Source organism: Mugil cephalus, chromosome 10 (genome assembly GCF_022458985.1).
Source record: "Mugil cephalus isolate CIBA_MC_2020 chromosome 10, CIBA_Mcephalus_1.1, whole genome shotgun sequence".
NCBI lineage: Eukaryota > Metazoa > Chordata > Actinopteri > Mugiliformes > Mugilidae > Mugil > Mugil cephalus.
In genome coordinates, this window is record NC_061779.1 from 16,545,873 (window position 1) to 16,568,875 (window position 23,003).

General features: G+C 39.5%; 3 protein-coding genes across 7 annotated transcripts in view; 1 reads left to right on the forward strand and 2 right to left on the reverse strand.

Annotated features, from left to right (window-relative positions):
* The window catches only part of pkp3a (plakophilin 3a), a 14,632-nt gene extending 13,050 nt beyond the window's left edge, over nucleotides 1-1,582 (forward strand). For all 4 annotated transcript variants that reach the window (XM_047596032.1, XM_047596028.1, XM_047596031.1 and 1 more), the window contains one exon: nucleotides 495-1,582. In XM_047596032.1, the coding sequence (XP_047451988.1) occupies nucleotides 495-536 (42 nt within the window). In that variant the 3' untranslated portion in view covers nucleotides 537-1,582. The remainder of the gene's footprint in view (nucleotides 1-494) is intronic.
* On the reverse strand, nucleotides 1,320-8,845 carry sigirr (single immunoglobulin and toll-interleukin 1 receptor (TIR) domain). 2 transcript variants are annotated; one of them, XM_047596055.1, is made up of 9 exons: nucleotides 8,545-8,845; nucleotides 6,899-7,106; nucleotides 6,690-6,817; nucleotides 6,301-6,441; nucleotides 6,051-6,194; nucleotides 5,746-5,848; nucleotides 5,231-5,381; nucleotides 4,084-4,261; nucleotides 1,320-2,496 (listed from the first exon to the last, which is right to left on the reverse strand). In XM_047596055.1, exons 1-9 carry the CDS (start codon nucleotides 8,612-8,614, stop codon nucleotides 2,324-2,326), a joined length of 1,296 nt encoding a protein of 431 aa, XP_047452011.1. In that variant the 5' UTR covers nucleotides 8,615-8,845; the 3' UTR covers nucleotides 1,320-2,323. The 2 variants fall into 2 exon arrangements, with proteins under 2 accessions (XP_047452011.1, XP_047452012.1); XM_047596056.1 differs by lacking the exon at nucleotides 8,545-8,845 and adding an exon at nucleotides 8,097-8,230.
* Nucleotides 8,846-9,724: 879 nt separating this feature from the next.
* Nucleotides 9,725-21,346, reverse strand: LOC125014718 (anoctamin-9). The gene is made up of 25 exons (XM_047596033.1): nucleotides 21,088-21,346; nucleotides 20,858-20,992; nucleotides 20,177-20,260; nucleotides 19,943-20,065; nucleotides 19,673-19,809; nucleotides 19,292-19,341; nucleotides 19,159-19,217; nucleotides 18,269-18,348; nucleotides 17,167-17,301; nucleotides 16,988-17,078; nucleotides 16,846-16,906; nucleotides 15,721-15,803; nucleotides 15,506-15,610; nucleotides 14,944-15,123; nucleotides 14,827-14,863; nucleotides 13,311-13,422; nucleotides 13,123-13,180; nucleotides 12,936-13,033; nucleotides 12,644-12,840; nucleotides 12,411-12,563; nucleotides 12,166-12,313; nucleotides 11,954-12,070; nucleotides 11,681-11,774; nucleotides 11,301-11,413; nucleotides 9,725-10,299 (listed from the first exon to the last, which is right to left on the reverse strand). The coding sequence occupies exons 2-25, from the start codon at nucleotides 20,876-20,878 to the stop codon at nucleotides 10,272-10,274; spliced, it is 2,364 nt and encodes a 787-aa protein (XP_047451989.1). The 5' UTR covers nucleotides 20,879-20,992; nucleotides 21,088-21,346; the 3' UTR covers nucleotides 9,725-10,271.
* Nucleotides 21,347-23,003: the final 1,657 nt, after the last annotated feature.

Below are 23,003 nucleotides of genomic sequence, written 5' to 3' on the forward strand. Positions count from 1 at the left end.
CTAATGGGGCAAAAACAACAACTGTCACACAGAAAGTCATAGCTCAGTGGAAAAGCTTTCTCCGCACAATGCCACACCCTCATACTTGTGTATGCGCCGCTTGTTCAAAACTCACTTTCCTGACTGTACACAGTGCCGCTCTTTCAACACATTCACGCACTCAGACACACACCTAGTCTTGGGCAGGCCCAGGTAGCTTTACCGCCATGTGCTGATCACGACTTGCCACTCCCAAGGGTGCGGTGTTCTGCTCATTTCCTAATCAACAAGTCCTAACAGAACGAATAATGCATTACTGGTTGTCTTACAAACTGTTGTGGCACATGTTACAGAAATATGTAGTCTGTATTTGCAATTGCGTAACTTCTTGGCTCGATGAATATGACCTCCGAGTTCAGTCCAGGTTGAAATTTCTGACATTGACTGTGTTGGTGTTGATGCTGTATTTAAAACTTAGTTGTTTAATATTTTGTCTGTGTTCCTTTGCTTCACAGAAAGGGTTCAGGAAAGATGACTTCATCGACAATGTAGTGTGAAGCAAGTTCTGCCATCAGAAGATATTGTTTTACTGTTCAAAGATAGCAAAGGCTCAGCGGTTATCTACCACACTTCACGATAAGGACCTGAACACACAAGTGACCGACGATCCAATGCCAATGGAAAAGGGATTTCTTGTGTGTTTTAAAACTTGATGGACATCATTAGAATTATAAGACTTTTTATGGACTCTGATACAAATTTTTGCACCTTAACCAGTTACTCAGTTTGTTTGGACACTGTATGTGTGTTTATTATATAATAATAATCAGGGATTGCCTTTCTGCACAGCATTTAGATAAAACAGTTTAGAAACTGTTGATGGGACAGTAGAGTGACCACATGTGCCTTCTTACCATTACAACTTATTTGCAGCTTAAATGCAACAAATGCGGTACTAACATGTCCTTTTGTTGTTGTTGTTGTTGTTGTAAATATTACCTTTTCTTTTACACAGAAATAATAAGATCAAATGTTTGATATACTGTAATTCTTAGTAGTTTTCAGATCATTTCTGTTTAGGAGTTGAAATTATAGCATAGTTATATTTGAATGTAAACCAGAGACTTACAGAAGTTTGAATGTAAATAGGTTTTTGCTTGGGGACAATACTCCCTCAACAGTTGACTTTTATATTTACTTATGTGTTTTTTTTTCTTTTTTCATAGATGCTTAGCCTCAGCATATTAGATGCTGTCTTTCGTAAGTGTTTGTTCTGCGGTAGTGAATGATTTGTGTGCAGGGATGAAAGGCAACCAAATAAAATATGTTGTTTTTTTTTGTTTTGTTTTGTTTTTCTGTTAATGAACAACAAATTTGTCTTTGACCTTTCAGAATTAGACCAGAGGATACGGTGATTCTTTCAAATATTTTTTATGTAAAAGATTCTTTAAAAATCTCATTTGGATTGTAACATGTTCTTGCTGTGTGGCGTAAATGCTGACCTTGTGTTTCTGTGTTGTTGTTTAAAGCCTTTTTTTTTTCTTTCATGTTGTATACAAGCGGATGGATTGCAGCAAATAAAGAGTCAAATTCGGAAATTAAATGTCCTTCTGTTCATTTCTTGTCTGCGTGTGTGCTGCAGTATTTGTCGCTGTGAAAGGCTGACACTGACTTGGGGAACTGTCGGCCACTCCCTGTTTACATATTTGCTCCTGCTCAGACAGGAACAATACCATACCTTCCCAGCTGCACCCTGCTGGTAATCATTACTCCATGAGGACAGAGATTACCCAGCACTTCAAAGAGGAATAGCCAGGTATTTTTATTAGTGTGTTGGCCACGATATTGATTTGCATCAAAGACAGAGTTTTCACGTGTACAGAGTGGTGAGAGCTTCAGTCACATGTGTCGCAGCTTTAGTTTGACGCACTTGAGTTTCAGGTCTGACGTTATGAGTGTCTGCTGCACTTTCAGTGCCTTTCTGTTGTGTGTGTTGTCAACTATCAAATGAAGACAAACTGCTTATAAAGCACATTCCTTATCTCATCCTGTCTTGTCAGTCTGCCCTCTGCTGGAGGCCAAACAAACCCTCTTGAAGTGGAATCGGTACAAAATGTACACTATATATATATGTATATATACACACTTTTTTTAATTTAATGTCACAGATGATTTCAATCAGAATATTTTATCCAACAACAACAAATTAAAAAATACATTAATAAACAGTGGTTGGAAAGAGAAAATGGCACACTTTGATTTCAATAACACTGTACAAAGAATACAATTAGGTTCACAACTAAGATGAATGTAAAAAATCCCACTGTGTTGAGAGGAGAGTGGCTCAAATATCGTCCTCAGTGACCAGGCAGTAGAAGTCGGAGCGGGCTCCATAGTTGCGTGATCCCAGGTCAGACACGTCGATGTCAGAAGGTTTTGGCTCAGCTGCTGTGATGGGTTCAGCAGGAAGGACTGGAGCTCTACAGACCATAGCCTTGTACACAGGGACGCGGAGCCCTGCAGCAAAGACAGAAAATCCGAATTATCACATACAGTTAGGCCCATGTGTGTCCATGTGGACACTGACACAAACTTCATGATTTGGATTCTGCAACCACATCAGATATGAAACAAAACATCTAAGACGCCGTTGAAGTGAAGACTTTCAGGTTTAATTCAAGGAGTTGGACAAAAATATCCTATCAGAGGAATTACTCACATTAATGTATAGTCCCATTACAGGGGCTCAAAAGAAACTGGACAAATTAACATTACCATAAACAAAATGTTTTTTTAATTTTTAATACTTTGTTGAGAGTCCTTGGCACGCAATGATTGCTCACACTAAAGAGCTGCACTTCCTAAACCCTTCCTCCTATTTGGATGCACCAAATTACAGCTGAGAGTCTGCACTTTAAGCCCACACTGAGCGCAGACTGAGTATACAACTGTATCTTGAACATGCTTTGGTAAACAGAAACGTTAGATGAGAATATTGACCATTGCCAGGCCATTAAATGTCAAGCTACAGTCAACAGCTCCTTAGTTTAGTTTAACATAAAGACTGGAAACTGGTAAAAAAAAAAAAAAAAAAAAAAAAAATTAACATGAACATGAACATGAGAAGTGCTTTGAAGATCTGGTTCATAGGACCAGAGTACATCTGTGCCCAGATTCAGACTGTATAGGCGGACATGCTCCGTTTGAATTTACATCCCTCCCTCACAAGTGCGAGTACAAGGAGACGCTATTTGACACAATACCGCTGTTGCTATGCAACTGGTCCAACAGCCAAACACCTCAGACACTGTTGTTGCCAACTTGTAATTTTTTCGATCACATTGTTTTTTTTTTGTGTTGTTTACTTTTACGTGCAACGTTGTTATGGTGACAAGGTAATTTCCCTCGTGGATCATTAAAGTTCGTCTAAGTCTAAGTCAAAAAACAAAAACAAAACAAGAACATCTAAAGCTCTTCACCACCAAAGCATTAAAATACAGCTGTTTCTGGGTGGGGCCATGCGCCTCATGTGCCAGTCCATGTTTTTACCCTCAGCTAAACTAAACTAATGAAAGCTATCGATCTCCTGGCGGTACGTCTATAAGAGCCGTATCAATCCACTCATCTAAGTTACTGTAAATAAACTAATGTGCGTTTCCTAAAAATCCAAAAATTCCCAAAAGTTCAAGTGTAAGTGTTCGCCTCTTTTGTCTCTTTAGTATCTTATTATGCTACATACTGTATCAAAAACCTGTTTAAGTAAATTCTGCATGCAAAAGGCCACTGGCATATTGTGAGCTACGAAGTAAAAGATTAACTAGCTGAATGAATGTTGGTTCAAACTAATCACAAACTAGGTTAAGTACAAAAGGTCAAGAATTCTTATGTAATGAAGATATTGAACAGTCTACAAAGATTAAATGTGAGAATCAGAGCTGGATAAAACACGTATTCACATCAAACATTTAAACACAATTAGTTACATCTTACTGTCATTTGTAGACGGTATGACAGCTTTAACATTTTATTGACTTATGCAAAAGTATTAAACAGTGAACCGGACACCACTAGTTCTCACTCAAGGTCTGTGACTGCTGTTCTTACCCAGGTCTCCAGCAGGGTCTGTGTCTGAGCGGCAGTCCAGGTAGTCGGGGTCAAGGGTCAGCATGGGGTCCTTGTCATCCTGCAGCACAGTCTGAGGGTCACCTGCAGACTCGCTGTGGAAAATGACTTTGCGAGGCATAGCTAAAGCTAGCTCCTTCCAGAAAACTGACGCAGGAGTCTGGGGAAGCAAATACAAGTCATTACAACATGGAGATTAGATGTAAGTTCAGCAAGAAAGAAAAGAGCTGTTCCCTCATGTTCAGTTTTTGTATAAGGTGAAGACGGGTTATTCATAGTGTTCTATTTTCTGCCTCTTCCACTTTCCCACAATGTCACTTCATCCTCAGTTTTAACATCACTACTCTTGCCTAGTCCCCATCCTAAACACAATGTAATTCTTCCTTTCATATGGTCTATGTTAATTTCTCTTTGCCCAGCTCAGACTCATCCTGGTTCTCAACCAAAGTCTCCATCAGCCTATCAGCTCCACCACCACCAAAATCTAGATGCCACAGACTCTGATCCTGGGTCACCTGCCTTAATCTGAAACTTTTCTCTACAATGCTGCTGCTCACTAGTACAACCACAAAAATATTTAATTTCCAAAAATTTTGCAAAGTTACCTCATTAAATGATCTCTTCCTTTTGAAATTAATCTTAGGGTAAGTTCAGCCAATCACCAGACATTCATAACGCTCTCTCTTCTTCTTTGTTTCCATCTTAACCATTCAGGTTTTGCCACGGTCTGAGTCAGCATATCGTGTGATTGCTGTCAAATATATATATATATTTTTAACACCCTCCCAAGAAATCATTTCATTGGTGGATTTCTGTTTACTCTTTTGTCCGAGCCTTCCTGACTGGTTTTAAAACACTTTTCACTGTTTGAGAAATGTGAAGTCACATACTAACATTCTCCAAGATTCTTCAGAATTTAGCATCATTTGAATTCTTACGACAAGTCACACCCACCCGTTAAGGCAACCCAGATCCACACCACAATAGATGTATTGTTTAATTAATATCTTTCTGACAGGGTATTTGTAAAAGTAAAACGTGGCTTAGCTGTTGTGTTTATTGGCTGAACTAACATTAAGACCATATTAAGTGAGATACAACGATTTACAGGAAATCTGGTGGATCTTACCACAGAGTTGTGTCTCCAGGTGAGTAAGGTGAGGGAGTGCTGGTGCTCAGAGAGGTGCTGCTTGATCTCCGCCCTAATGCGTTTGGCCTGACCCTCCAACATGATGAGGATGGGTCTCGGACACAGCTCCAACAAGTGCAGAAGGCCCTGCCTGCAAATGCACGCAGCGACAAGATCAGACAGAGACACTACAATAAAAACAAATCAAATCAGCTTTATTTACCATTTAAATTGCATATATCATAACCTACAAAAATGTAGTCCTCTGCATTTAACCCATCCAAGTAACCACACTTGGAGCAGTGTGCATCCATGTCAGGTACTTTACCCACTGACTCCAGATGGAGGCCACAGCTCACAATGAGCTTATACAGCAGCAACAGTGACCCCCAGTGGTACATCTCCATAACGACGCGATCACTGTTTACTCAGTTTTATTTGACATATAAAGGTCTGTTTGCACTGTTCTGTTTCTACAGCGGCTTCTCAATTTGTTTTTTCTGTGTGAGTCTGACCTGAAGTTATTGGAGCACCAGTCCTGTTCAAGGTAAGCATGAGAGAGCAACACGATGAGACGACGAGAGCGACTCACGTTCATTAAGAGCTCTGCAGAAGGTTCTGGGAAAACAAAATATTGTTGATGCATTACAGAGATTAAAAGAGTAAGTGATTGTAGATAGCAGCAGAAATGGTCACAAATACAACATGAATGCGTAGAAAGACGCAAGACAGGAAAATGATTCATGGAAGTTTATCCCTAATACTACATCAGGCTATCAATCAAACATTCTTGCAATCAAGTGGAAGAATGTGACCTTACCGGCGCCTGGAAGGATATCGTTGTCATTGAGGTGCACCTTGCACCCATTTTTATTTTCCAGGTGGGGCTTGAGAATAAAGTTGACAAACTTCCTGTCGTAGTCATTGTTTACGAAGGAGATATAGGCATCGTATAATTTCCCATCTGAGGATAAAGAGAAGCAAAACCACACAACGCACACAGATGGGGTGAATACTTTTAACTCCTACAGCAGTATAGCAGCCTTGTGTTAGTTCAGTGTGATTCTCACCATTATGTTCATACTCTCCGTAAGAGTTCTTGTACCAGAGTTTGATGTTCAGGTGACACCTGACGTACACAACAGCACATACACCCAAGAGGAGAAGGAGGATGATGGCTGCAATAACGGGGGCTGTGTGGTTGGGGCTGTCTGAACACATACATGGAAACACAAAAAATAAATAAGGATAAAAAAATAAATAAATAAATAAAGCATTTTAAAAGGTTTTCTGGAAAATTCTGTTATATTTTTCTATCCTATATATTCATTTGTGAAGTGCTCTGTGTGAAAAAATTAACTGAGGATCTCAATATTCAAAATCCAAAATATTTCAAGACTACAATACAAGACAAAGGACATAGCATTAAAGTCCCACCATGCATGCCAACTTGTCTTACTTGAGTTCTGCAGGCTGAACTCGGAGGAAACATTCCTCACTGTGCAGCTGTAGAGCCCAAAATCCTCTGCCTCTCTGATGGTGATCACTAACAGACTGTTCACCATCAGCTGACCTTTACCAGGAGACCTGAGGACAGAAGACTTGATCATCATCATCATCTCAGCAAACACTGATGGAGGTAAACATGATAACAGAGAGTTAAATTACCACGATGATGTGTTCAGCGAGTAAAGTGTGTGGTTGGTGAGGGGCAGTCCGGCTTTACTCCACTGCAGCGTGGTGTCACATGGCTCCTCTAATGGGTCCAGGCGGAGGAGAACGGTGCAGTTCAGCGTCGCACTGGATCCCACACTCCCCCAGAGTTGGATCGGACCCTCATTTGGTTTAAATTCTGGCGCTTCAGAGCACAGAGACTCTGTGCAAAGACATACCACTGTTATCAGTGTTCACTGCAAGGTCACCACACAATAGAGGCCTTCATGTGCCCTGCCAAGTAGTGCCGGAGACTGCTACCGGGAAGGCATGCTAAAACAAAATGCATCCTTGCAGGTGTATCTGTTGAACTAACTCTTTCAACCCCCCTCAGAAAAACTCATACATTTCCATAGGGACAAATAACAGCTTCCTGGGAAGGGCACACGATTATAGCATCAGGTCTGAGGTGACATCATTACACTTACACATGGAAATGTCAACTTAATTTTCACTACGAGAAGCACAGTGACGGAGGCAATGGCATTGCCCTGTTGCATACAGGTGTAATACCCATTGTTATCCAAGCTGAGGCTGGGAAACTCTAGCTGCCTGGACGAGTGGTGAAAGGTCTTCAAGAAAACTTAACAAGTGCCTTTGTTTGAGCCTTTTTGTTTGGATATTTAAAGTATAGAAGTCAGCAGATTAGTTGTTATGTAAGGTAACATGAGACCAGACATTACAAAGGAACAAAAAAAATAATTAGTGGTGCCATGTGACTGCATGAAAGAAATTAATTTATAAAAGAATGAATGCTATAATAATAATATTATTATGTAATGTATGTTCATTTTAATGTGACCCGTCCCTGTGCCAGGTAGTGTGTGTGATCAAATCTAAACCCTTTGCATAAAATTTGCGTATCCTAAGGGTTTGTGCACTCTCTCTGGAGCTAGAGCCACACGAGTCTGTGTTCAGCTTTAGTTTTTGTAAAACGAGACAGTGTTTCATGGGAGATAAATATGAGGTTGTTTACTCTTTGGCCCTACTCCCTTCTCAGCAAACTGGTTTAGCTGACATATGAAAAACAAACAAACAAAAAACAAACACGGACTTGTTGAGAACATAATCAATGTAAACAACACTGCCCTAATAAATCTATCACATTTCACTCATATTCTGCCGGGGAGCAGTTAATAACTAACACACTAACCAATGACAGACGCCATTTAATCCTGACCAGTTCTACAAGAAACTGGGCGCATGCGCTCCTCGTGCCTGTGGCCAAAACCAGTTCAGACAAAAGCAAATATTCCGTCTAAAGTTCCTCTTGGAGTTTCACTTTATTTAAGTTTTATTCCCCCCCAACAGTTCCTTAAACAGGAACATCCGGGTCCGAAGTCCAGGTCCGGTCCTGTTGCCAGGTAACAGCATGTGACTGTGTGACCCTCCACACACTGTTCACATGTGCAATGACCCGGTGTTTACCCATTCAGCATCCCGCAAACTCAATGTCCGACAATTGTTATTTCATGGAAAAATAGGTCTAAATGCCTCACACGGTTTGTAAGTACTTAAAACTACAATTCCCCAAAACGATTAACGGCGGGCTGTGTGAGCAAATTAAACTAAACACTTTTCTATAGGGTATATATCCTTACCTACTGCGAGTGAAGTGGTGTCCCACAAACCGAAGCACACCAGTATGAAGGAAAATAAAATCACAGCCATGAGCCGCAGCTTCCCTCTTCCTCTTCCCTCAGGTGAGAAACGAGTCGAGTCAACGCGTCTTTTTTTAATTTTTTTTTTTTTACCTACATCACTAAATGTAAGACTACGTGTTAGTTTAATATAGTTTCAGTTACAAAGAGAGTCGTAAAGACGAGTAAGCAGACGTCAGACTTCAGGTTGAACCACTGACTTCACCTGGAGAAACCTGAAACTCCCCCTGCGATTGGCTGGCCGCGGTCACGTGACGTTCGCACCGGCTTTTTTTTTTTTTTTTTTTTTTAGTACCTGCAGCGAAACTTACCGTACGAGATTGTTGACTCTACGCCATAGGGCAGGAGAACTCAGATGTAGGTCAAGAAATTAGGTCCCTTGAACTCACATTTTCCATTTTTACATCCAGGCTTATATATATATATATATATATATATATATATATATATATATATATATATATATATATATATATATATATATAATATATATATATATATATTTATTTATTTTTTTTAAACAGAGAGAGAGAGAGAGAAATGAAGCTGGGGTTTTAACAAATTCAAAAAAATATTATTATTATATTATTATTATTTTTTTTATATATATAAAATAGCTACTCAAAGTTCAGTTGGTTCCAATAGCCTCAGATTCTAAAATAAATTAAATAAATAAAATAAAACATATGACTACTACCACCACTATTTTTTAAATTAATACAACTAAACTTTATTAACAATGATGCTAGAAATCATAGTAGTAATCATAGTAATCATAGATAGTCATGTTTTTTGACTTTTGTCTGTTTTTGTCTGTTTGTGTCTCACTGATTATGTTACAGTTGTGCATATTTCATAACTGAAGTCATAAACAAGGGGTTTTATCATCATCTATTACTAATGGTTAAATATTAATAGCCTAACCATTGTTAGTAATTATAGTTAACAGTCTTTATCGTCCAGAAGTAGGCTACGATGGAAAAGTTTTATTGAAATATTTTTTAAAGAAAAATACTATTTAAAGATATTTGAACAAAACCCCAATTAGGGCATTAGGTTACTCGGTCCAATCTACAAACCAAAACACATCAATGATGTAACTACTAGTGTAATAACAGAACATGTTTCATGAGGAGAAAAGTTCCCTCATTTATTCAACAATATAAAATATTAAAATGCAAAACATTCTTGTCCGATCAAATTCTGTCTGCAATAAAGCAACAATCATCACAGCACTTTTTTTTTAACAATGTAAGGCAAAGTCGTAACACAATTAAAATTCTATTTGCAGTTTAAGTATGAATTACCTTTAGGCTTTCGGTAAAACACTCACATATGGCCGACAAATATAGAGACCCAACACCAAGCTTTGAGTGCATTCTTAATATAGAATGGGAATAATCTCATGAAATTTGTGATCAACAATATCAGTTACTGTACAGTGGTTTAGTCCAAGAAAAACACAGCTTCTCCTCAAAGTCCTTTTTATGGATGAGAATCCAGATAGCTTACACTTTTCACCTGACTGCGAAAACAATAAAAGGGGACCATCTGAATGGTTCAGACAGATGATTAATAGCCTTGAAGTTGACCCAGCGCCGTGAGTCTGGACACTTTAATGCACAAGGCAACACTGGGTTCAGGTTCTCAGGGTAAAATGTGTCCCATTAAGGCGACCGAGTGCTCTGAAACGACCTGCAAGAAATAATAACGTTTGTAGTTATGACTCATCAAATGAACATTTCATATTAAAGTACCATTAAGTCTGCGAGGAATCCTTTTTTATTTTTCTTTAATGTATATATCTCAAGAAGAGTCACATGCAAACGCTTATGAAGTGGCGCCTTGTGAAGAAATAAGAGTAAACATGTGCTGTGAAACCAAAACTAAACGGACATTTCTTACGTCTCATACGACGCGTGACTTATCTGTGAATCCAAGTCAAATAACAATGATGTGGAACTGCTCTAATGCAGTGAAGGCTATCAGGATTTCGCTCAGATTTTTCAGAGAGCAAGCAAATATAAAGAAGCTTTGCTATGTTTTTGTCTTGAGATTACTTTAACAGGCGGGGGGACCTTTGTCTTTGGCGTGGTAAAACTGGCAATAAGGGCAAAGTTTAACTTTAAAAAAAGAACATGAAATGCCGCCTCCTCTTTTTATGCCTCCACCGGTCAAATTTCACGTTGGTCCAGGCTCATATGTAGTGAAGGTGCTTCTAAGTACTTGAATAAAAATGTTTTCACAGAACGTCGTGTAATCATAGTGAAGTTGACCTTTCACTTCATTATTTTATACTTTTACTTTCACAACAGACATTTGTGTGAAAAAAACGTGTTTTGAGAGGTCATCAAAGTCTAATCACTTCATCCCTGAGTCCAATGCTTTGTGGCGAAACTGAAAGAAATCTTAAGTGGTTTCTGAAATAATCACAGCCCACAGTCACTAATGGATTTACAGTCAAACCATCCACTAAAGCCAAACCTTCTTCCGTGAGTCTAAGTATAAGGTGCATTAGTAGTAATTCCATCAAGACAAGACGTCACGTTTACAGGAATGGGGTGGACGTGTGTATGTAAAATGCAGGATGCCAGATGCACAAAATAAAAACAAGTCAAGTACCCAGTAGTACAGTACAACAAGATGCGCATGATATGTAATTAGCTTAATCTAATCGCATGTTATTTTAGACTCACCTGAGCTCCTGTTTTAGTCTGTTCAGTTTATCAGTGAGTCTGTCATTCTTCACTTCCAAGGGAGCGTTTGGCACAAACCAGGCTGCAACAAATTTACATATGACGACGACGTGCTGCAAGCAGAGTGGACAATATTAGGAATGTAATCTGTTCCTCTCTCTGAAAATATGGACCGGTTCCATTTCCACACATTGCCTTTGTTGCAGCTCAGTACATAACTCTCACGGGCTGAGTTTCAAAATAGACAAAGGCATTGTGACGTTTCAGAGTTGTGGTGGATGCTTCCTTTCCTGCTCAAGGAAGTGTATGACTGTGGGGTCTTTATCTGTCAAGTTGTAAAAAAAACAAAAACAAAAAAACAAAAAAAAACCTCGGCTTACCTCGAAGAGGATGACAAATGCAAAGCGCACAGCTAAAATGAGCCAGAACTGTGGGGTCAAGCTGTAGTCCTCACTGCTCCTGTAGTCTTTATAGCTGGGAAGAGGAAAAGACCAGAAACTCATAGTTAATCACTACTACGAGTATAATAACAGATAAAGTAATGCACTGCAATCAATAACTACACTTAGCCCTTAAGACTGTTGCAGTCATTCAAATGAAATGACAGATTATACAACAGAAGAAAAAATATGCATGATTAAAAAAGATCAGACCTGCATTGACTGACTTGTAAGCCAGTGCGAGTTGTCATCTGTTTAGCTGAAAAAATGCTGTTATTGACATCTATCCGTGTGATGGAGAGAGTGTTGTTGATGTAGCCAGCCATGCAGCTAGAAGATGAGACAACTTTATTTAAAGAGGCCGATAAACGGAGCAAGACGAAAATAAATAAATTAACAATTTCCACAGGAATGCACGTCCTCACTCAATGTCCGTCCCTGTGGCGTTAGCGCATGGACCGTAGTAATAGCGGTACACCAGTCGGGGGACGAAGTCCGAGGATATGCCTATGACCAGCCCATTTGCAATGACTGCTAAGACGCCAATGACCTCCAAAATCTCCATCCACACGCCTGAGGAGAAACAAAAAGCCATGTGAAGGGTAAACATGCAAACGGGACCAAATGGCATCACAGTGCCACGATAACGATTAACCACACCAACCCTCACCGATATCATTGGTCTTCTTGGGGACCATTCTGCGCTCCAGAGTCAACATTTTAATGGCGTCCAAGCGTATCTCAATGATATTATTAATCAAGGCCAGCAGAGGAGCAAGAGGAAATGCTGCCACAAATATGGTGGTAAAGCTGAACTGGATCACTGAGGACAGAGGTAGGACGATATTAACCGACAGAAATTTTCTTTTAGTGTGTACATTGCTGTTAAATTATTGTACATACCCATCTCCAGAAACTCAGTGAACAGGCTGAATGAGTTGACATCGTTGAGCTCGTAGTTTCTGTGCCAGACACGAAGCTTGCAGTTTTCACACAGTTCCGACACCTTTTTGTCCTCGGATTCATCTTTCAGATAGCAGTGGGCACATTTCCTCTCTAGCTTCTTGCCTCTTCTCTTCTTCAAAAACATGGAGAACCACCTGACGACGACAGCACACAGTTTGAATCAGCCTATACCAAAGGCTTAAAAAAATGGACCATACATTGTATAATCACAAAGCTAATTTCTCCTTACGGGACAGCGAGCTCCAGGACGTTGTTGATGGTTTGCTTTAGTATCATAATGATAGCCATTTGGATGAACAGGTCCGTGAGGCATCCGCTAGGGTGACACTGCACAAAACAGAATGATGTTCAGTGAGATAGTTCATTTCAACAAAATGTACGTGAAAAAAGTGGAATACAAGTCCATGTTTGCTCACTTCCTCAAGCCTATATTCCCCTGCAATCCGGACATAGTTACCGGGATGGCCATTTATCCTGTCACAGAAACAAACGGTTATTGATCAGACAAACCAGGTTTCAGGCAAATTAATGAAGACAGGAGAGTAGCATTGATACTTTTGAACAGCCGGTATTTTGCATCAGACGTTTTTCCACAAAATCTTACCTGCCAAGAAAGAAAGCCACATAGAAGAGGGAGGAGAAATAGGTGAAGAACTGGAAGGTGAACATCTTGACTGTGAAACTCTTCTCTGTGGCAGCAAATGTCCTCGTTTTCTCTGATAAGGACGAGAGTGTGTTTCAGCATGAATTCACGTAATCATGTAATTCATTTGGGATCTGGTTAATTTGGTGACCAGGTCAACACCTTGTGCTGTTTTTCATGTTTTTTTTTGTCTGTGTCAGTTTTTATCCTCCTGGAGATGACTGCTGCCATCAAGGGGTGTCATTGCTATGGAGTGGGGGTGGCTGGTCTGGTCTAGGTGGCAACCACATGAATGCCAGGTCCAAAAGTTTGTCCCAGGATGTTCGATGTTATCCTCTTCTCCTGTCAGTGATTTTAATGTTGCCTGGTCGGTACATCTTCTATTTTTCTTGATTATGTTATTACCTCTGTTCTAATTAATCAGAAAATCCATGTATCTTGTCTGGACAGCTGACACAGTACGTAATAGTGTGCCAGTTCCAGGGCATTAGTATCAAGTAGGTTTGATGTGCTTAGGGACTATACTGAATCCACAAATCAGTTCAGTTCAAACCAAGCCATTATATGCCATGTATATATAGTATAGTGTATGAACACACATACGATAGCACACTTAGCACACAGTGGGTAGCCATGCAAGGTGCCTGGGGAGCAGTCTGAGAGTTTTGTGTGCATGTTAAATTAACTGGTCAAAGTAGCTGAGCTGTGAGTTATGTGAGTTACTGGCTGATAAAGTACATTTAGAAATGTTAGTTTCAAGTAAGTAACCACCTGCATGTGAGCTTAAAAAAAAAAAAACTGGAAATCCCCAACAGTCAGTTTTGAAATGAATAAACCTCAAGGGCAAAAAGTGACACATGTCCAGTAAACCAAAAGGTCGCCTAGTGGCCTTTCCACTCAAGCACTAAGGAACTGGAACAGTTTCATCTTGTCACGTCACACGTCCTCTGAATATCACCCGACACCTCTATCACCTATGTTTACAACTGCTCATTTACAACTCCTCATAAGTCCCAGTTCCAATGTCCACCCTAAGCCCTGAAGCCTGTTGTCTGCACATGAACTCAGTGATTGCACCAGTGTCATTAAGACGTAGCCTATGTATGCCATTGCCAACTTGCTAATAAGCAGACGGGTTATTCTCCAAAGAATGTCCTAGTTTCCGGAAAGTGTGCTGAAGTGGCTCAAAAACGCAGCTGTCAAAGAGACGCTGGTGAGTCATAGTGAATTTCAGACAGTTTGTTTCTGTAATGCTGGTTTTAGGCCAATCAAAGACAGATTTCAGTCTCTCTTGACTGTGACTGACCTGCCTGCCCCGTCTGTCTGACTTACTTCCTGTCTGATCCCCTGCTCCAGCCTTCTTCAGTTTATTAGCCTGATTTATCTGTTACTTTTTCCTGTCTCGTTACTTACACCATCCAACCTGACCATGTACATATGAGACCAAAAGTAACAAGAGCAGATACATTAAACATACCTAATCCACAGAGCTTCAAGGCAACAATCCTGTTGACCTGCAAAGAAAAATATTTGATCACAGTCACAGGGAGTAACACTAACAGGACAAGAGAAAGAGTCTCAGAGACCCGTGTACCCGTGTCATGACGGTGATGATGAGGTAATGGAAGACAGCTCCCAGCACCATTGCTGCGGGATTGGACTGGCTACTCAGGAGCGTCCGTGACGCACTATCAGACAACTTCTTGGCCAAAATCCCTGCCATGAAAACCCTGAAGACAACCAAGGCATGTGTCAAGCCAATGATGATCAGTATCTGTGGAAACACAAAAAAGATTAATTTATTAAATCCTTCTTTTATGAGCTCTTAATTCTAAATTTCACCTGCATGCTTTCATATTTTAACCCGACAGTATATATGCTCCTTGACTAGTTCACACTCACCAGCCCAAATATAAGTGATTGTCAGTGCATCAGCAAAAACAACAATAGTTTAATATAAAAGTGCACGGAAAAGTGCTTTTTTATATATCATCTGTGACATTGTTGCTGAATAATTATGTGCAGCACACAGTTTAGTCCATAAAAACTGTGAAACAGAATTATTCTGGTATAAATTTGTTTTTAGTAAAAAGTAGAAGAATGTTACAGGCCCAAATACATTCAGGTGAAACGTGGATGAATGACAGGCTTCCTACCATAACTATGACACAGATCAAAACCAGAGTGCTGCGCAGATAGGAGTGGTTAAACGGTTTTGGATGACAGTCGGAGTTGTTCACAATTTCCAGGATCAGTTCCTCCTGTAATGTAATTGAAAATAAAAATAAAAGCCCACAAAAACAGCAATAAAAACCCATAAACACTGCCTGGGTATGATTAAATAGGTCGCAATGTGGAAAACTGATCGTACCTCGTCCTCACACCAATCAGATACCTTCCATTCGCACACATAGGAAGCCCGGTGTCTCTTCCAGAACGCCAAAAACAGTGTTGCTGTAAATAAAAAAATTAAAAAAGTACGTGAAGTGATAAAGTCTTTTCTGTGAGCAAATATGGGCAAACTAGTATCTATATAGTTTTAAGACCAGAACAGTGGACATTAGACGACATTTACCACTTTTAGGATATTTTATATTTGCATTCGCTTTGATTTTATCTTTCATTGAAAGTGTGAACATGTTAACATGTTTTTCATCTTGGGTTAAAAAAAAGCATTTATCTTCATTTGATCTTTACTCAAACAGTAAAGAACACTGGTCACAGTATTGAAACATCTTAAACTTGAAGCCACACTGACATTAAGGGTTGTTTTGGGGGGAAGTAAGACAAGTCTGACAATACTTTGGAAGTTAAATTTCATAGACAGAAGAAAACTGTCTTACTCAAACCTTGACCCGACCGCATAGGGGTAATTCCATTCAATCAAAATTCTCCACTTCTCTGACACTGATGCTTTCTCTTTCTCCTTTACCCCCACTTCCTGTCACACTTCCTCACATTTCTCAACAATTCACATAATTCATGCTTCATTGGAAGCGTTGCTCCCAGTGAGCTATTCTTGTCAGTGATTTTGCTCAAGGAACTTTCTGCTGCTGCTATCCCATTTTCAGCAAACGGTATGAGTGTGCTTTGAGAAAAGAGATTGCTGAATAAGCTGAATTAGCCGAATAAGGCAGTAAAAATGCCTTTATATGTTCTTATAGATGGTTTCTTGACCACCCCCACGGACAGATGGCCTGGGCTGATTAAGACGCGAGTAGCCAGGAGGAGTAGGTTCCTTCAGTGATGTGGCATCTCCTTGGCAATGTACATCTCAGTACTAATAAGAATTGGCAGCTAGATCAAATAAATCTGAGGCGGATAAAGGACTTGTTCACATGAGGTGTGCTGTATAGCCAGAAATGTTTAGGAAATGGAGAATTAGAGCAGAAGCGTTCTGCGCCCTGATTTTCAGTGAATAAATTATTGGGTTTAATGGCTGCGAAGTATGACTCGGATAAATCTTAAATATGGACCTAAATACTGACAAACTCACCCCACACTGCCATGAACATCGCAAAAAAAACTGTGCCATTGTTGTCAAACAGCTGGCTCACCTGTAGACGGAAAGAGACGGGCAGTGAGCACTGAGCAGACAATCTGACCGTTGAGGTTTAACAGCAAACGCGTGAACGAACCTTGGCGTACATGCAGGTGTCTGAGAGCTGCCACACACTACAGCCCTCACAAAGTGGACACATGATTGTGTCGGCTTCACAAACCTCTTTTCTGCAACACAGTAAGTTCAGCTATTATTATAGAGTAAATGCTTTGTTGTGACCCAAGTACTGACAGGAGTTGGTGAAAAAAAACCTACATGAGTGGTGAGGAGCTGAAGAAGACAAGGCCATAGAGGAAGACGATGGTCCCTATGATAGCTGGAGGCAGGAGGAGATATGTGTACCAGCCCAACCACAGAAAGTACAAAGCCACCTTCTCCCCAAAGTAGTTCCTGACATGAGAACGAAAAAAACGTGGTGAGGAGACGATAATCACATTCAGTGTGAGGGTTATGCATTATAGCCACAGGAAAACATAGTGCAGTATATGCACAATTTTAAACACGGCTCATATGATTTTCCCATGTGATATTTCTCACTGATTTTTATGCACAACTGTCAAAGTATATGCTTGATTTTTGAGAAATGTGTGGATTCATTTCATCATGCTGTTCAAGGCGTAGCAGCGTAGCATGCGGCAGATGATTTTAGGTCAGAGAGAAATATTTCTACAGCTAGGCTGTAAATCTTTGTACTTCCTTCATGAGTGCTATTGTTGTCGAGGGCGATTCCATCTCCCTGGCCTGCTTTGATAAACAGTTCCCACTCGCATGTTAACCTTGTCACTGTAGCTATATGAGCGTGCTTTTAGCAGAAAGCGTTGCCATGCAGCCAAGCCTCACTTAGCTGCAGAGATCTAGCAGTAAATGGCTGTAGACTTGAGATGGAGTCTTATTTTATAAGCATGGGTTCTGGCCTGGTGGTATTTAGAATAATTACACTGCTGAGGGCAACAGCTACTGGACTAATATCTCGTCACAGTAGTCTTATGATTGACCAAATGTTTCAAGGCTTCAAAAAGCAGTTGGTCTGTATCTAATAATGAAACATACCCAGTTAATGTATCAAATGACATGATGTAAACACCACTTTTTGTTTGAAGGATGATGCATGTTTGCACTGTGCTCTCGGTACTGTACCCGTGAACATAGTAACAAAAGACCACTCCACTCTCCTCCACCTCTGACCTGCGTTAAGTACTGCACATCGTTCTAAACAATGCATCCAAACAAACATGTCACTAACAATCATGTTAGCGACATGTTTTTGGCCATCTTGATACAGAAACAATAAAGCTGCCATAACTGCAACTGTACAAAAAGCGAGATAATGAATAGGCTGTTGTGTTGCAGTCCAAACCTGACAGCAGTTATGGGTTGCCCTTGGAGACAGGCTGTCCATCGTGCCCAACTCTCCTTCAGTTCTTTCTGTCTCTTTTTCTGAAAGCAGAAGCACGCAAAATCAAAGGAAACCATCAATACAAAGAAGAGCATTGTACCAACCGGCTCAAACAGCATGTAGTTTCACAGTACAGAAGCTTACAGTGTAAACATACAATCCAATGGCCTTTTAACGTATTGTGATTGTTGATTCATGCAACTGAGAGCATCAAAAAATCAATGCTCCCTCGTATCATAATAACACGGTTCAAAATCCATTCACATTCAAATATTCAGGGCCCTTAATTCAGCGTACACGTGCTTGTAAATAAAGCCGAAGAACATACATGCAACACAGTATATTCACATATGTGTCAGAGTATGTTCACACAGATACCCGCTGTCTCTAAGCACTGCATGACTCACCGCATTAATATGACTGAAATGTATCTGTAAACAAACACTAATACTTTTTTGGCACCCATATATCACTTAAGGAGACAACAGCTTCAGTTTCATTTAACTGTAACTGTAAAAACAAAACCACTTAGGCAACCATGTGAAAAGCAAAGATAATAGAAGTGTCACTATTTTTAGTGTAAGAATCTGTGGATCCACATTGTGAAAACAAAAGCAGATACTGATTTATCCGCTCATTCACGTCGGGAATGTTGGTGTCAGATTCCTACAAGGAATACTTTTGCTTTTAATTTAAACTATTTCTAAAAAAAAAAGCTAACAGAAACCAAAGCTCCTGTGTATACCTAATAAGGGGACAATATCCCACCTGGAATAGTTTGAGATTACACCTAATGTACAAGGACAAGGCTTTAAAGGCAGTGTTTAAAAAAACATTTTAAAGAATTTTACCTCATGTAAACAGAATCGAGTCTCGAAAACTTTTGTCTTCATGAGATCCCGCAGGTCCTCTGTGATAAAGACAAGTAGTGTGAAAATGTGTTGTCCAGTTAAAAGAGACGAATTTCAAATATTTTTGTCTCACCTCCTGATTTGATGGGGGTGTGATTTAAGATAAAGTGCACGATCCTTATCCTGAAACACAGACATGCGTTACGTGTGAAGTTGATCTTGCTGCAAATGGCAATGACACATCATTACACCTGTCATTTGTTTTTATTAATCCTTTGTTCGGAGATCATGTGGAACATCCCATTCATGTAGAGTACACAGTCTAAGATTTATTTAGCAAGTCACATGTTTTTTTTTAAAGAAGACACTCTACCACCTGAATGTAAAGGCTAAAGCTAACTGGCATGAGAAGTTATTTTGTAACGATAAAATCCTGTGCTGCACGTCAACAAACAAACAATCCTTAAAATATCATCTGAGGAATGGCAGAAATAGCTGCAGTTGCGTAGTTTACCTGGTACTTAGAAATAACACGTTCTGGTCGGCGCTCCAGTTACACGCATCAGACACTTTCAGGAGATACCTGTACTTCTCAAATATTTCCTTGGGCGCCTGGATCCCATAAAAGACGAGATTATCGTCTCTTATTCTCTAACAGCAATAAATAAAGGCAAATGAATGAATTCTTAATGAATCACAATGAACTGACAGGACATGGTGAAAGGTATCACCTATAAAAACAAGAAGTGCGTTGTGTTGCTGTTGTTTATTATTTAAAACTTACTGTAATTTTAAAGTCCTTTTGTTTCAGTGCGTCAATGAATTCAACTTGCTTCTGGTAAGCCTCTTTCTCCTGGTCTTCAATTGTTTTGGCCACCAGGACATAGTCGTATGACAGCGGAGTGTGCTTTTTGACAAAAAATGATATGTCACAGTCAAACTTTTAGACATGGCTGACAACCTGTGAATTAAGATGTAATCAGCACAGCCTTAAAGTGGGCACATTAAATGATCTCACCACAGGAGGGACGGACGTCTCATTTCCATTCTCGTTTCCATTTTCTTTTACCACTCCCATCATTTCCAGCATTTCAATGCTGGGCTTAATCACAAAAAATCATGACAAAGGTTATGTGTTGCCTCTATATTAAACGTACATCACAAATTAATGATTGTTTTGAGAGCTGAATGACAATTATTTTATCATAACAGGCCATTAGATTGCATAAGCCATCTGATAAAAGATAAAAAGCTCGTAAAAGGACAAAGGAATCCCGTCTAACTATAACCTTGAGGTGTGTCAGTGAAACCACTGATGATCCTGACTCACACTTGTGGACTCTGTGAAGAGGGTTCATCTAATCAGACAGCACTGCCTGGTATGCTCGCCACATTATGCCAGTCCATGCCATTCACTAATAGTCTACTGTTACACGTAGTCTAAGTGGGACACCATGAAACACAACCTGTGGAAATACTCCGTTCAACGCTATCTCAGAAGAAAATGCTTGACATGTTGATTTGTAAATCAGTACATCGGCGTGTTTCGTGTAACACTGGAAGGAGTCCTCGCTATACCATTGAATCTGACAAGTGCAGGATTGGCGGTCATGTCTTAAAGTCGGAGCTGCCCTTAGATCAGCTCGATTACGGATCGATATAAATCTCAGCGGTGATATGTATGAATGTGATGCCCTACCTGCCTCCTGTGGGTGGGCATGATGAGCCTGAACCGAATGCAGCGGCGGTTTCCCGGATTGCAATGAAAGCTTCGGCCACCATTCACTAATCCAAAAAACCTTTCAGCGTGACAGTTCCCCAAATGACATGAAGACTGTACAACAAAAAAGCAGTAGGTAACTTCCGGATTTCCTTAAGGCACAATTGTGGTGTTGTTCTACAGGCAAAGGAATGAAGAAGCGACTCAACCTGTTGCTGTTGATGTCACAACATTTATCTTTATAAACGCCGCCTCTGATCTCTGCTCAGCCAGCCTAACTACGAGCTAAAAAAAAAACAAATAAATAAAAATAAACAAACAAACAAACACAGAAACTCGGAGTCCACTGTAAAGCACATGAGCCGCAGAGAGAGTCACTCGGTTTGACTTGGCAGGTGCAATGGAATGACATGTTTTCGTTGCCTCCTTTTTAGGAGACTCGGAGACGGTCAGCGATCTTCCACCACTAGATGGAAGCAAACACACTGCCTTTCACCGCCTGGTAGAAAAAAAAACAACAACAAAAAAACACTCACACACAACAGCCCTGACTCTTGGCTGTGACTGGATCTTCCTACACACATCAGTCAGCAGCACTCACTGTGATAAACAGCACTTCACTAAAGGATCCCAAGATCCACGACTAGATGGGCAGATTCACCGCCATTCACAACTAAACACTGAGTCATTTCCACCAACACGAAATAAAATGAAGAGAATAAAGAAAGAGAATAAAGCCTCTTTATTGCCAATATTAAGACTACAATTAAATTATGGAGCCAACTTGCAGCTGCTGCACTTTAACTTCCACTGCATATTTCACTCTTTCGCAAGAAATACACTTACAGGAGGTAGCCTACCCTAAATTTGTCCACTTAATTTTTTTTTTTCGTTTTTTCCACCACTTTAAATTCTTTGTCTTTATTGTAATGTTGCTTAATTTATAAATAGCCACGACTGCAGCATCATGTTATAATAATAATAATAATAATAATAATAATAATAATAATAATAATAATAATAGTTAGTGTTAATGGTCACCACTAGAGGGTGCGCTTTGTATGTTATGGTTTTCTTCTCTGATAAAGGCTTGGATACTATTATATCAACACGTTTAAAATGCATTAGTATGGAGAACCAACTCTGCCATAATTCTCATCTCATCTTCTACAACGCTTAAAAATAAATAAATAAATAAATAAAAAGTACCTACAGGTATATGCCATAAATGAATAAATAAATCACTATAAATCACAATACTTAAATATATATGCCATAAATAATTACATAAATACCTAAATATATTCCATAAATGTTATATATTTATTTAATTATTCTTTATATATGTATCTGTTGAGACCTAGATATAAACATTTGTTATGTAATTTACGTTTTAATATTTTACTTTTTAATAATTTAGAGATTCGAGGACCAAGGCAGTTAATATGTCATAGATATAGAGTCATAGAAGTTAGCATATAGTCATACAGGTTAGCATATACTCATAGAGGTTAGCATGCATGCCTGGCCTCACATGTAACATAGAAAGTGAGTAACGGCAGTAAACAGTACGTTTAGCTTGATGTTTTGGCTGAGTGAGACGAGTCATGCACTTTGTATCATAGATATAAAACGTTATAAGATGATGCTAATGGTTTGGAGTTGCTAGCCAGCGTGCTAAAGTGGTGCTAACGCTACACTGTGCCTTACTATTACATGTTCTAATATTTGTGGTGCAAGTTTGAAAATAAATGTTTTAGAACTGCCAAACATGACTACCTTTTTATTTTAGTAAAGTGTATTTTCCAAGTATTTTTTGTAGGATTATATAGGAATTATATTGACACCTTTTAAGTGGTATGGGGGTAACACATGCATAGTTAAGAAATAGTCCCCTGAGAGAGTTAATTGCTAACACTACATAAAAGTGTTAAAAAAAAAAAAAACTAACACTGGTTGGTGTTGGTCAGTGTGTTAAATTTAACTACAAGAAGAGTCAAATTTACACTAACTTAGTGTGAAGGTACCAACACTCGAAAAAGTGTTAAATTAACACTCTGAGGTGTGGACCTATATAGACACTTTAAAAGTGTTAAAATCAACTCTTACAGTGTTAATTTGGGTA

Coding starts and splice junctions, on each gene's coding strand:
- sigirr (XM_047596055.1), bottom strand. CDS start 8,614: ATGGCTGTGATTTTATTTTCCTTCATACTGGTGTGCTTCGGTTTGTGG. Junction 6,442..6,689: donor GTTCAGCCTGCAGAACTCAA/GTAAGACAAGTT, acceptor GTATGTGTTCAG/ACAGCCCCAACCACACAGCC. Junction 5,382..5,745: donor TGGTGCTCCAATAACTTCAG/GTCAGACTCACA, acceptor GTGCATTTGCAG/GCAGGGCCTTCTGCACTTGT.
- LOC125014718 (XM_047596033.1), bottom strand. CDS start 20,878: ATGCCCACCCACAGGAGGCAG. Junction 13,034..13,122: donor GGGAATATAGGCTTGAGGAA/GTGAGCAAACAT, acceptor TGTTTTGTGCAG/TGTCACCCTAGCGGATGCCT. Junction 12,564..12,643: donor CACTGAGTTTCTGGAGATGG/GTATGTACAATA, acceptor CTCTGTCCTCAG/TGATCCAGTTCAGCTTTACC.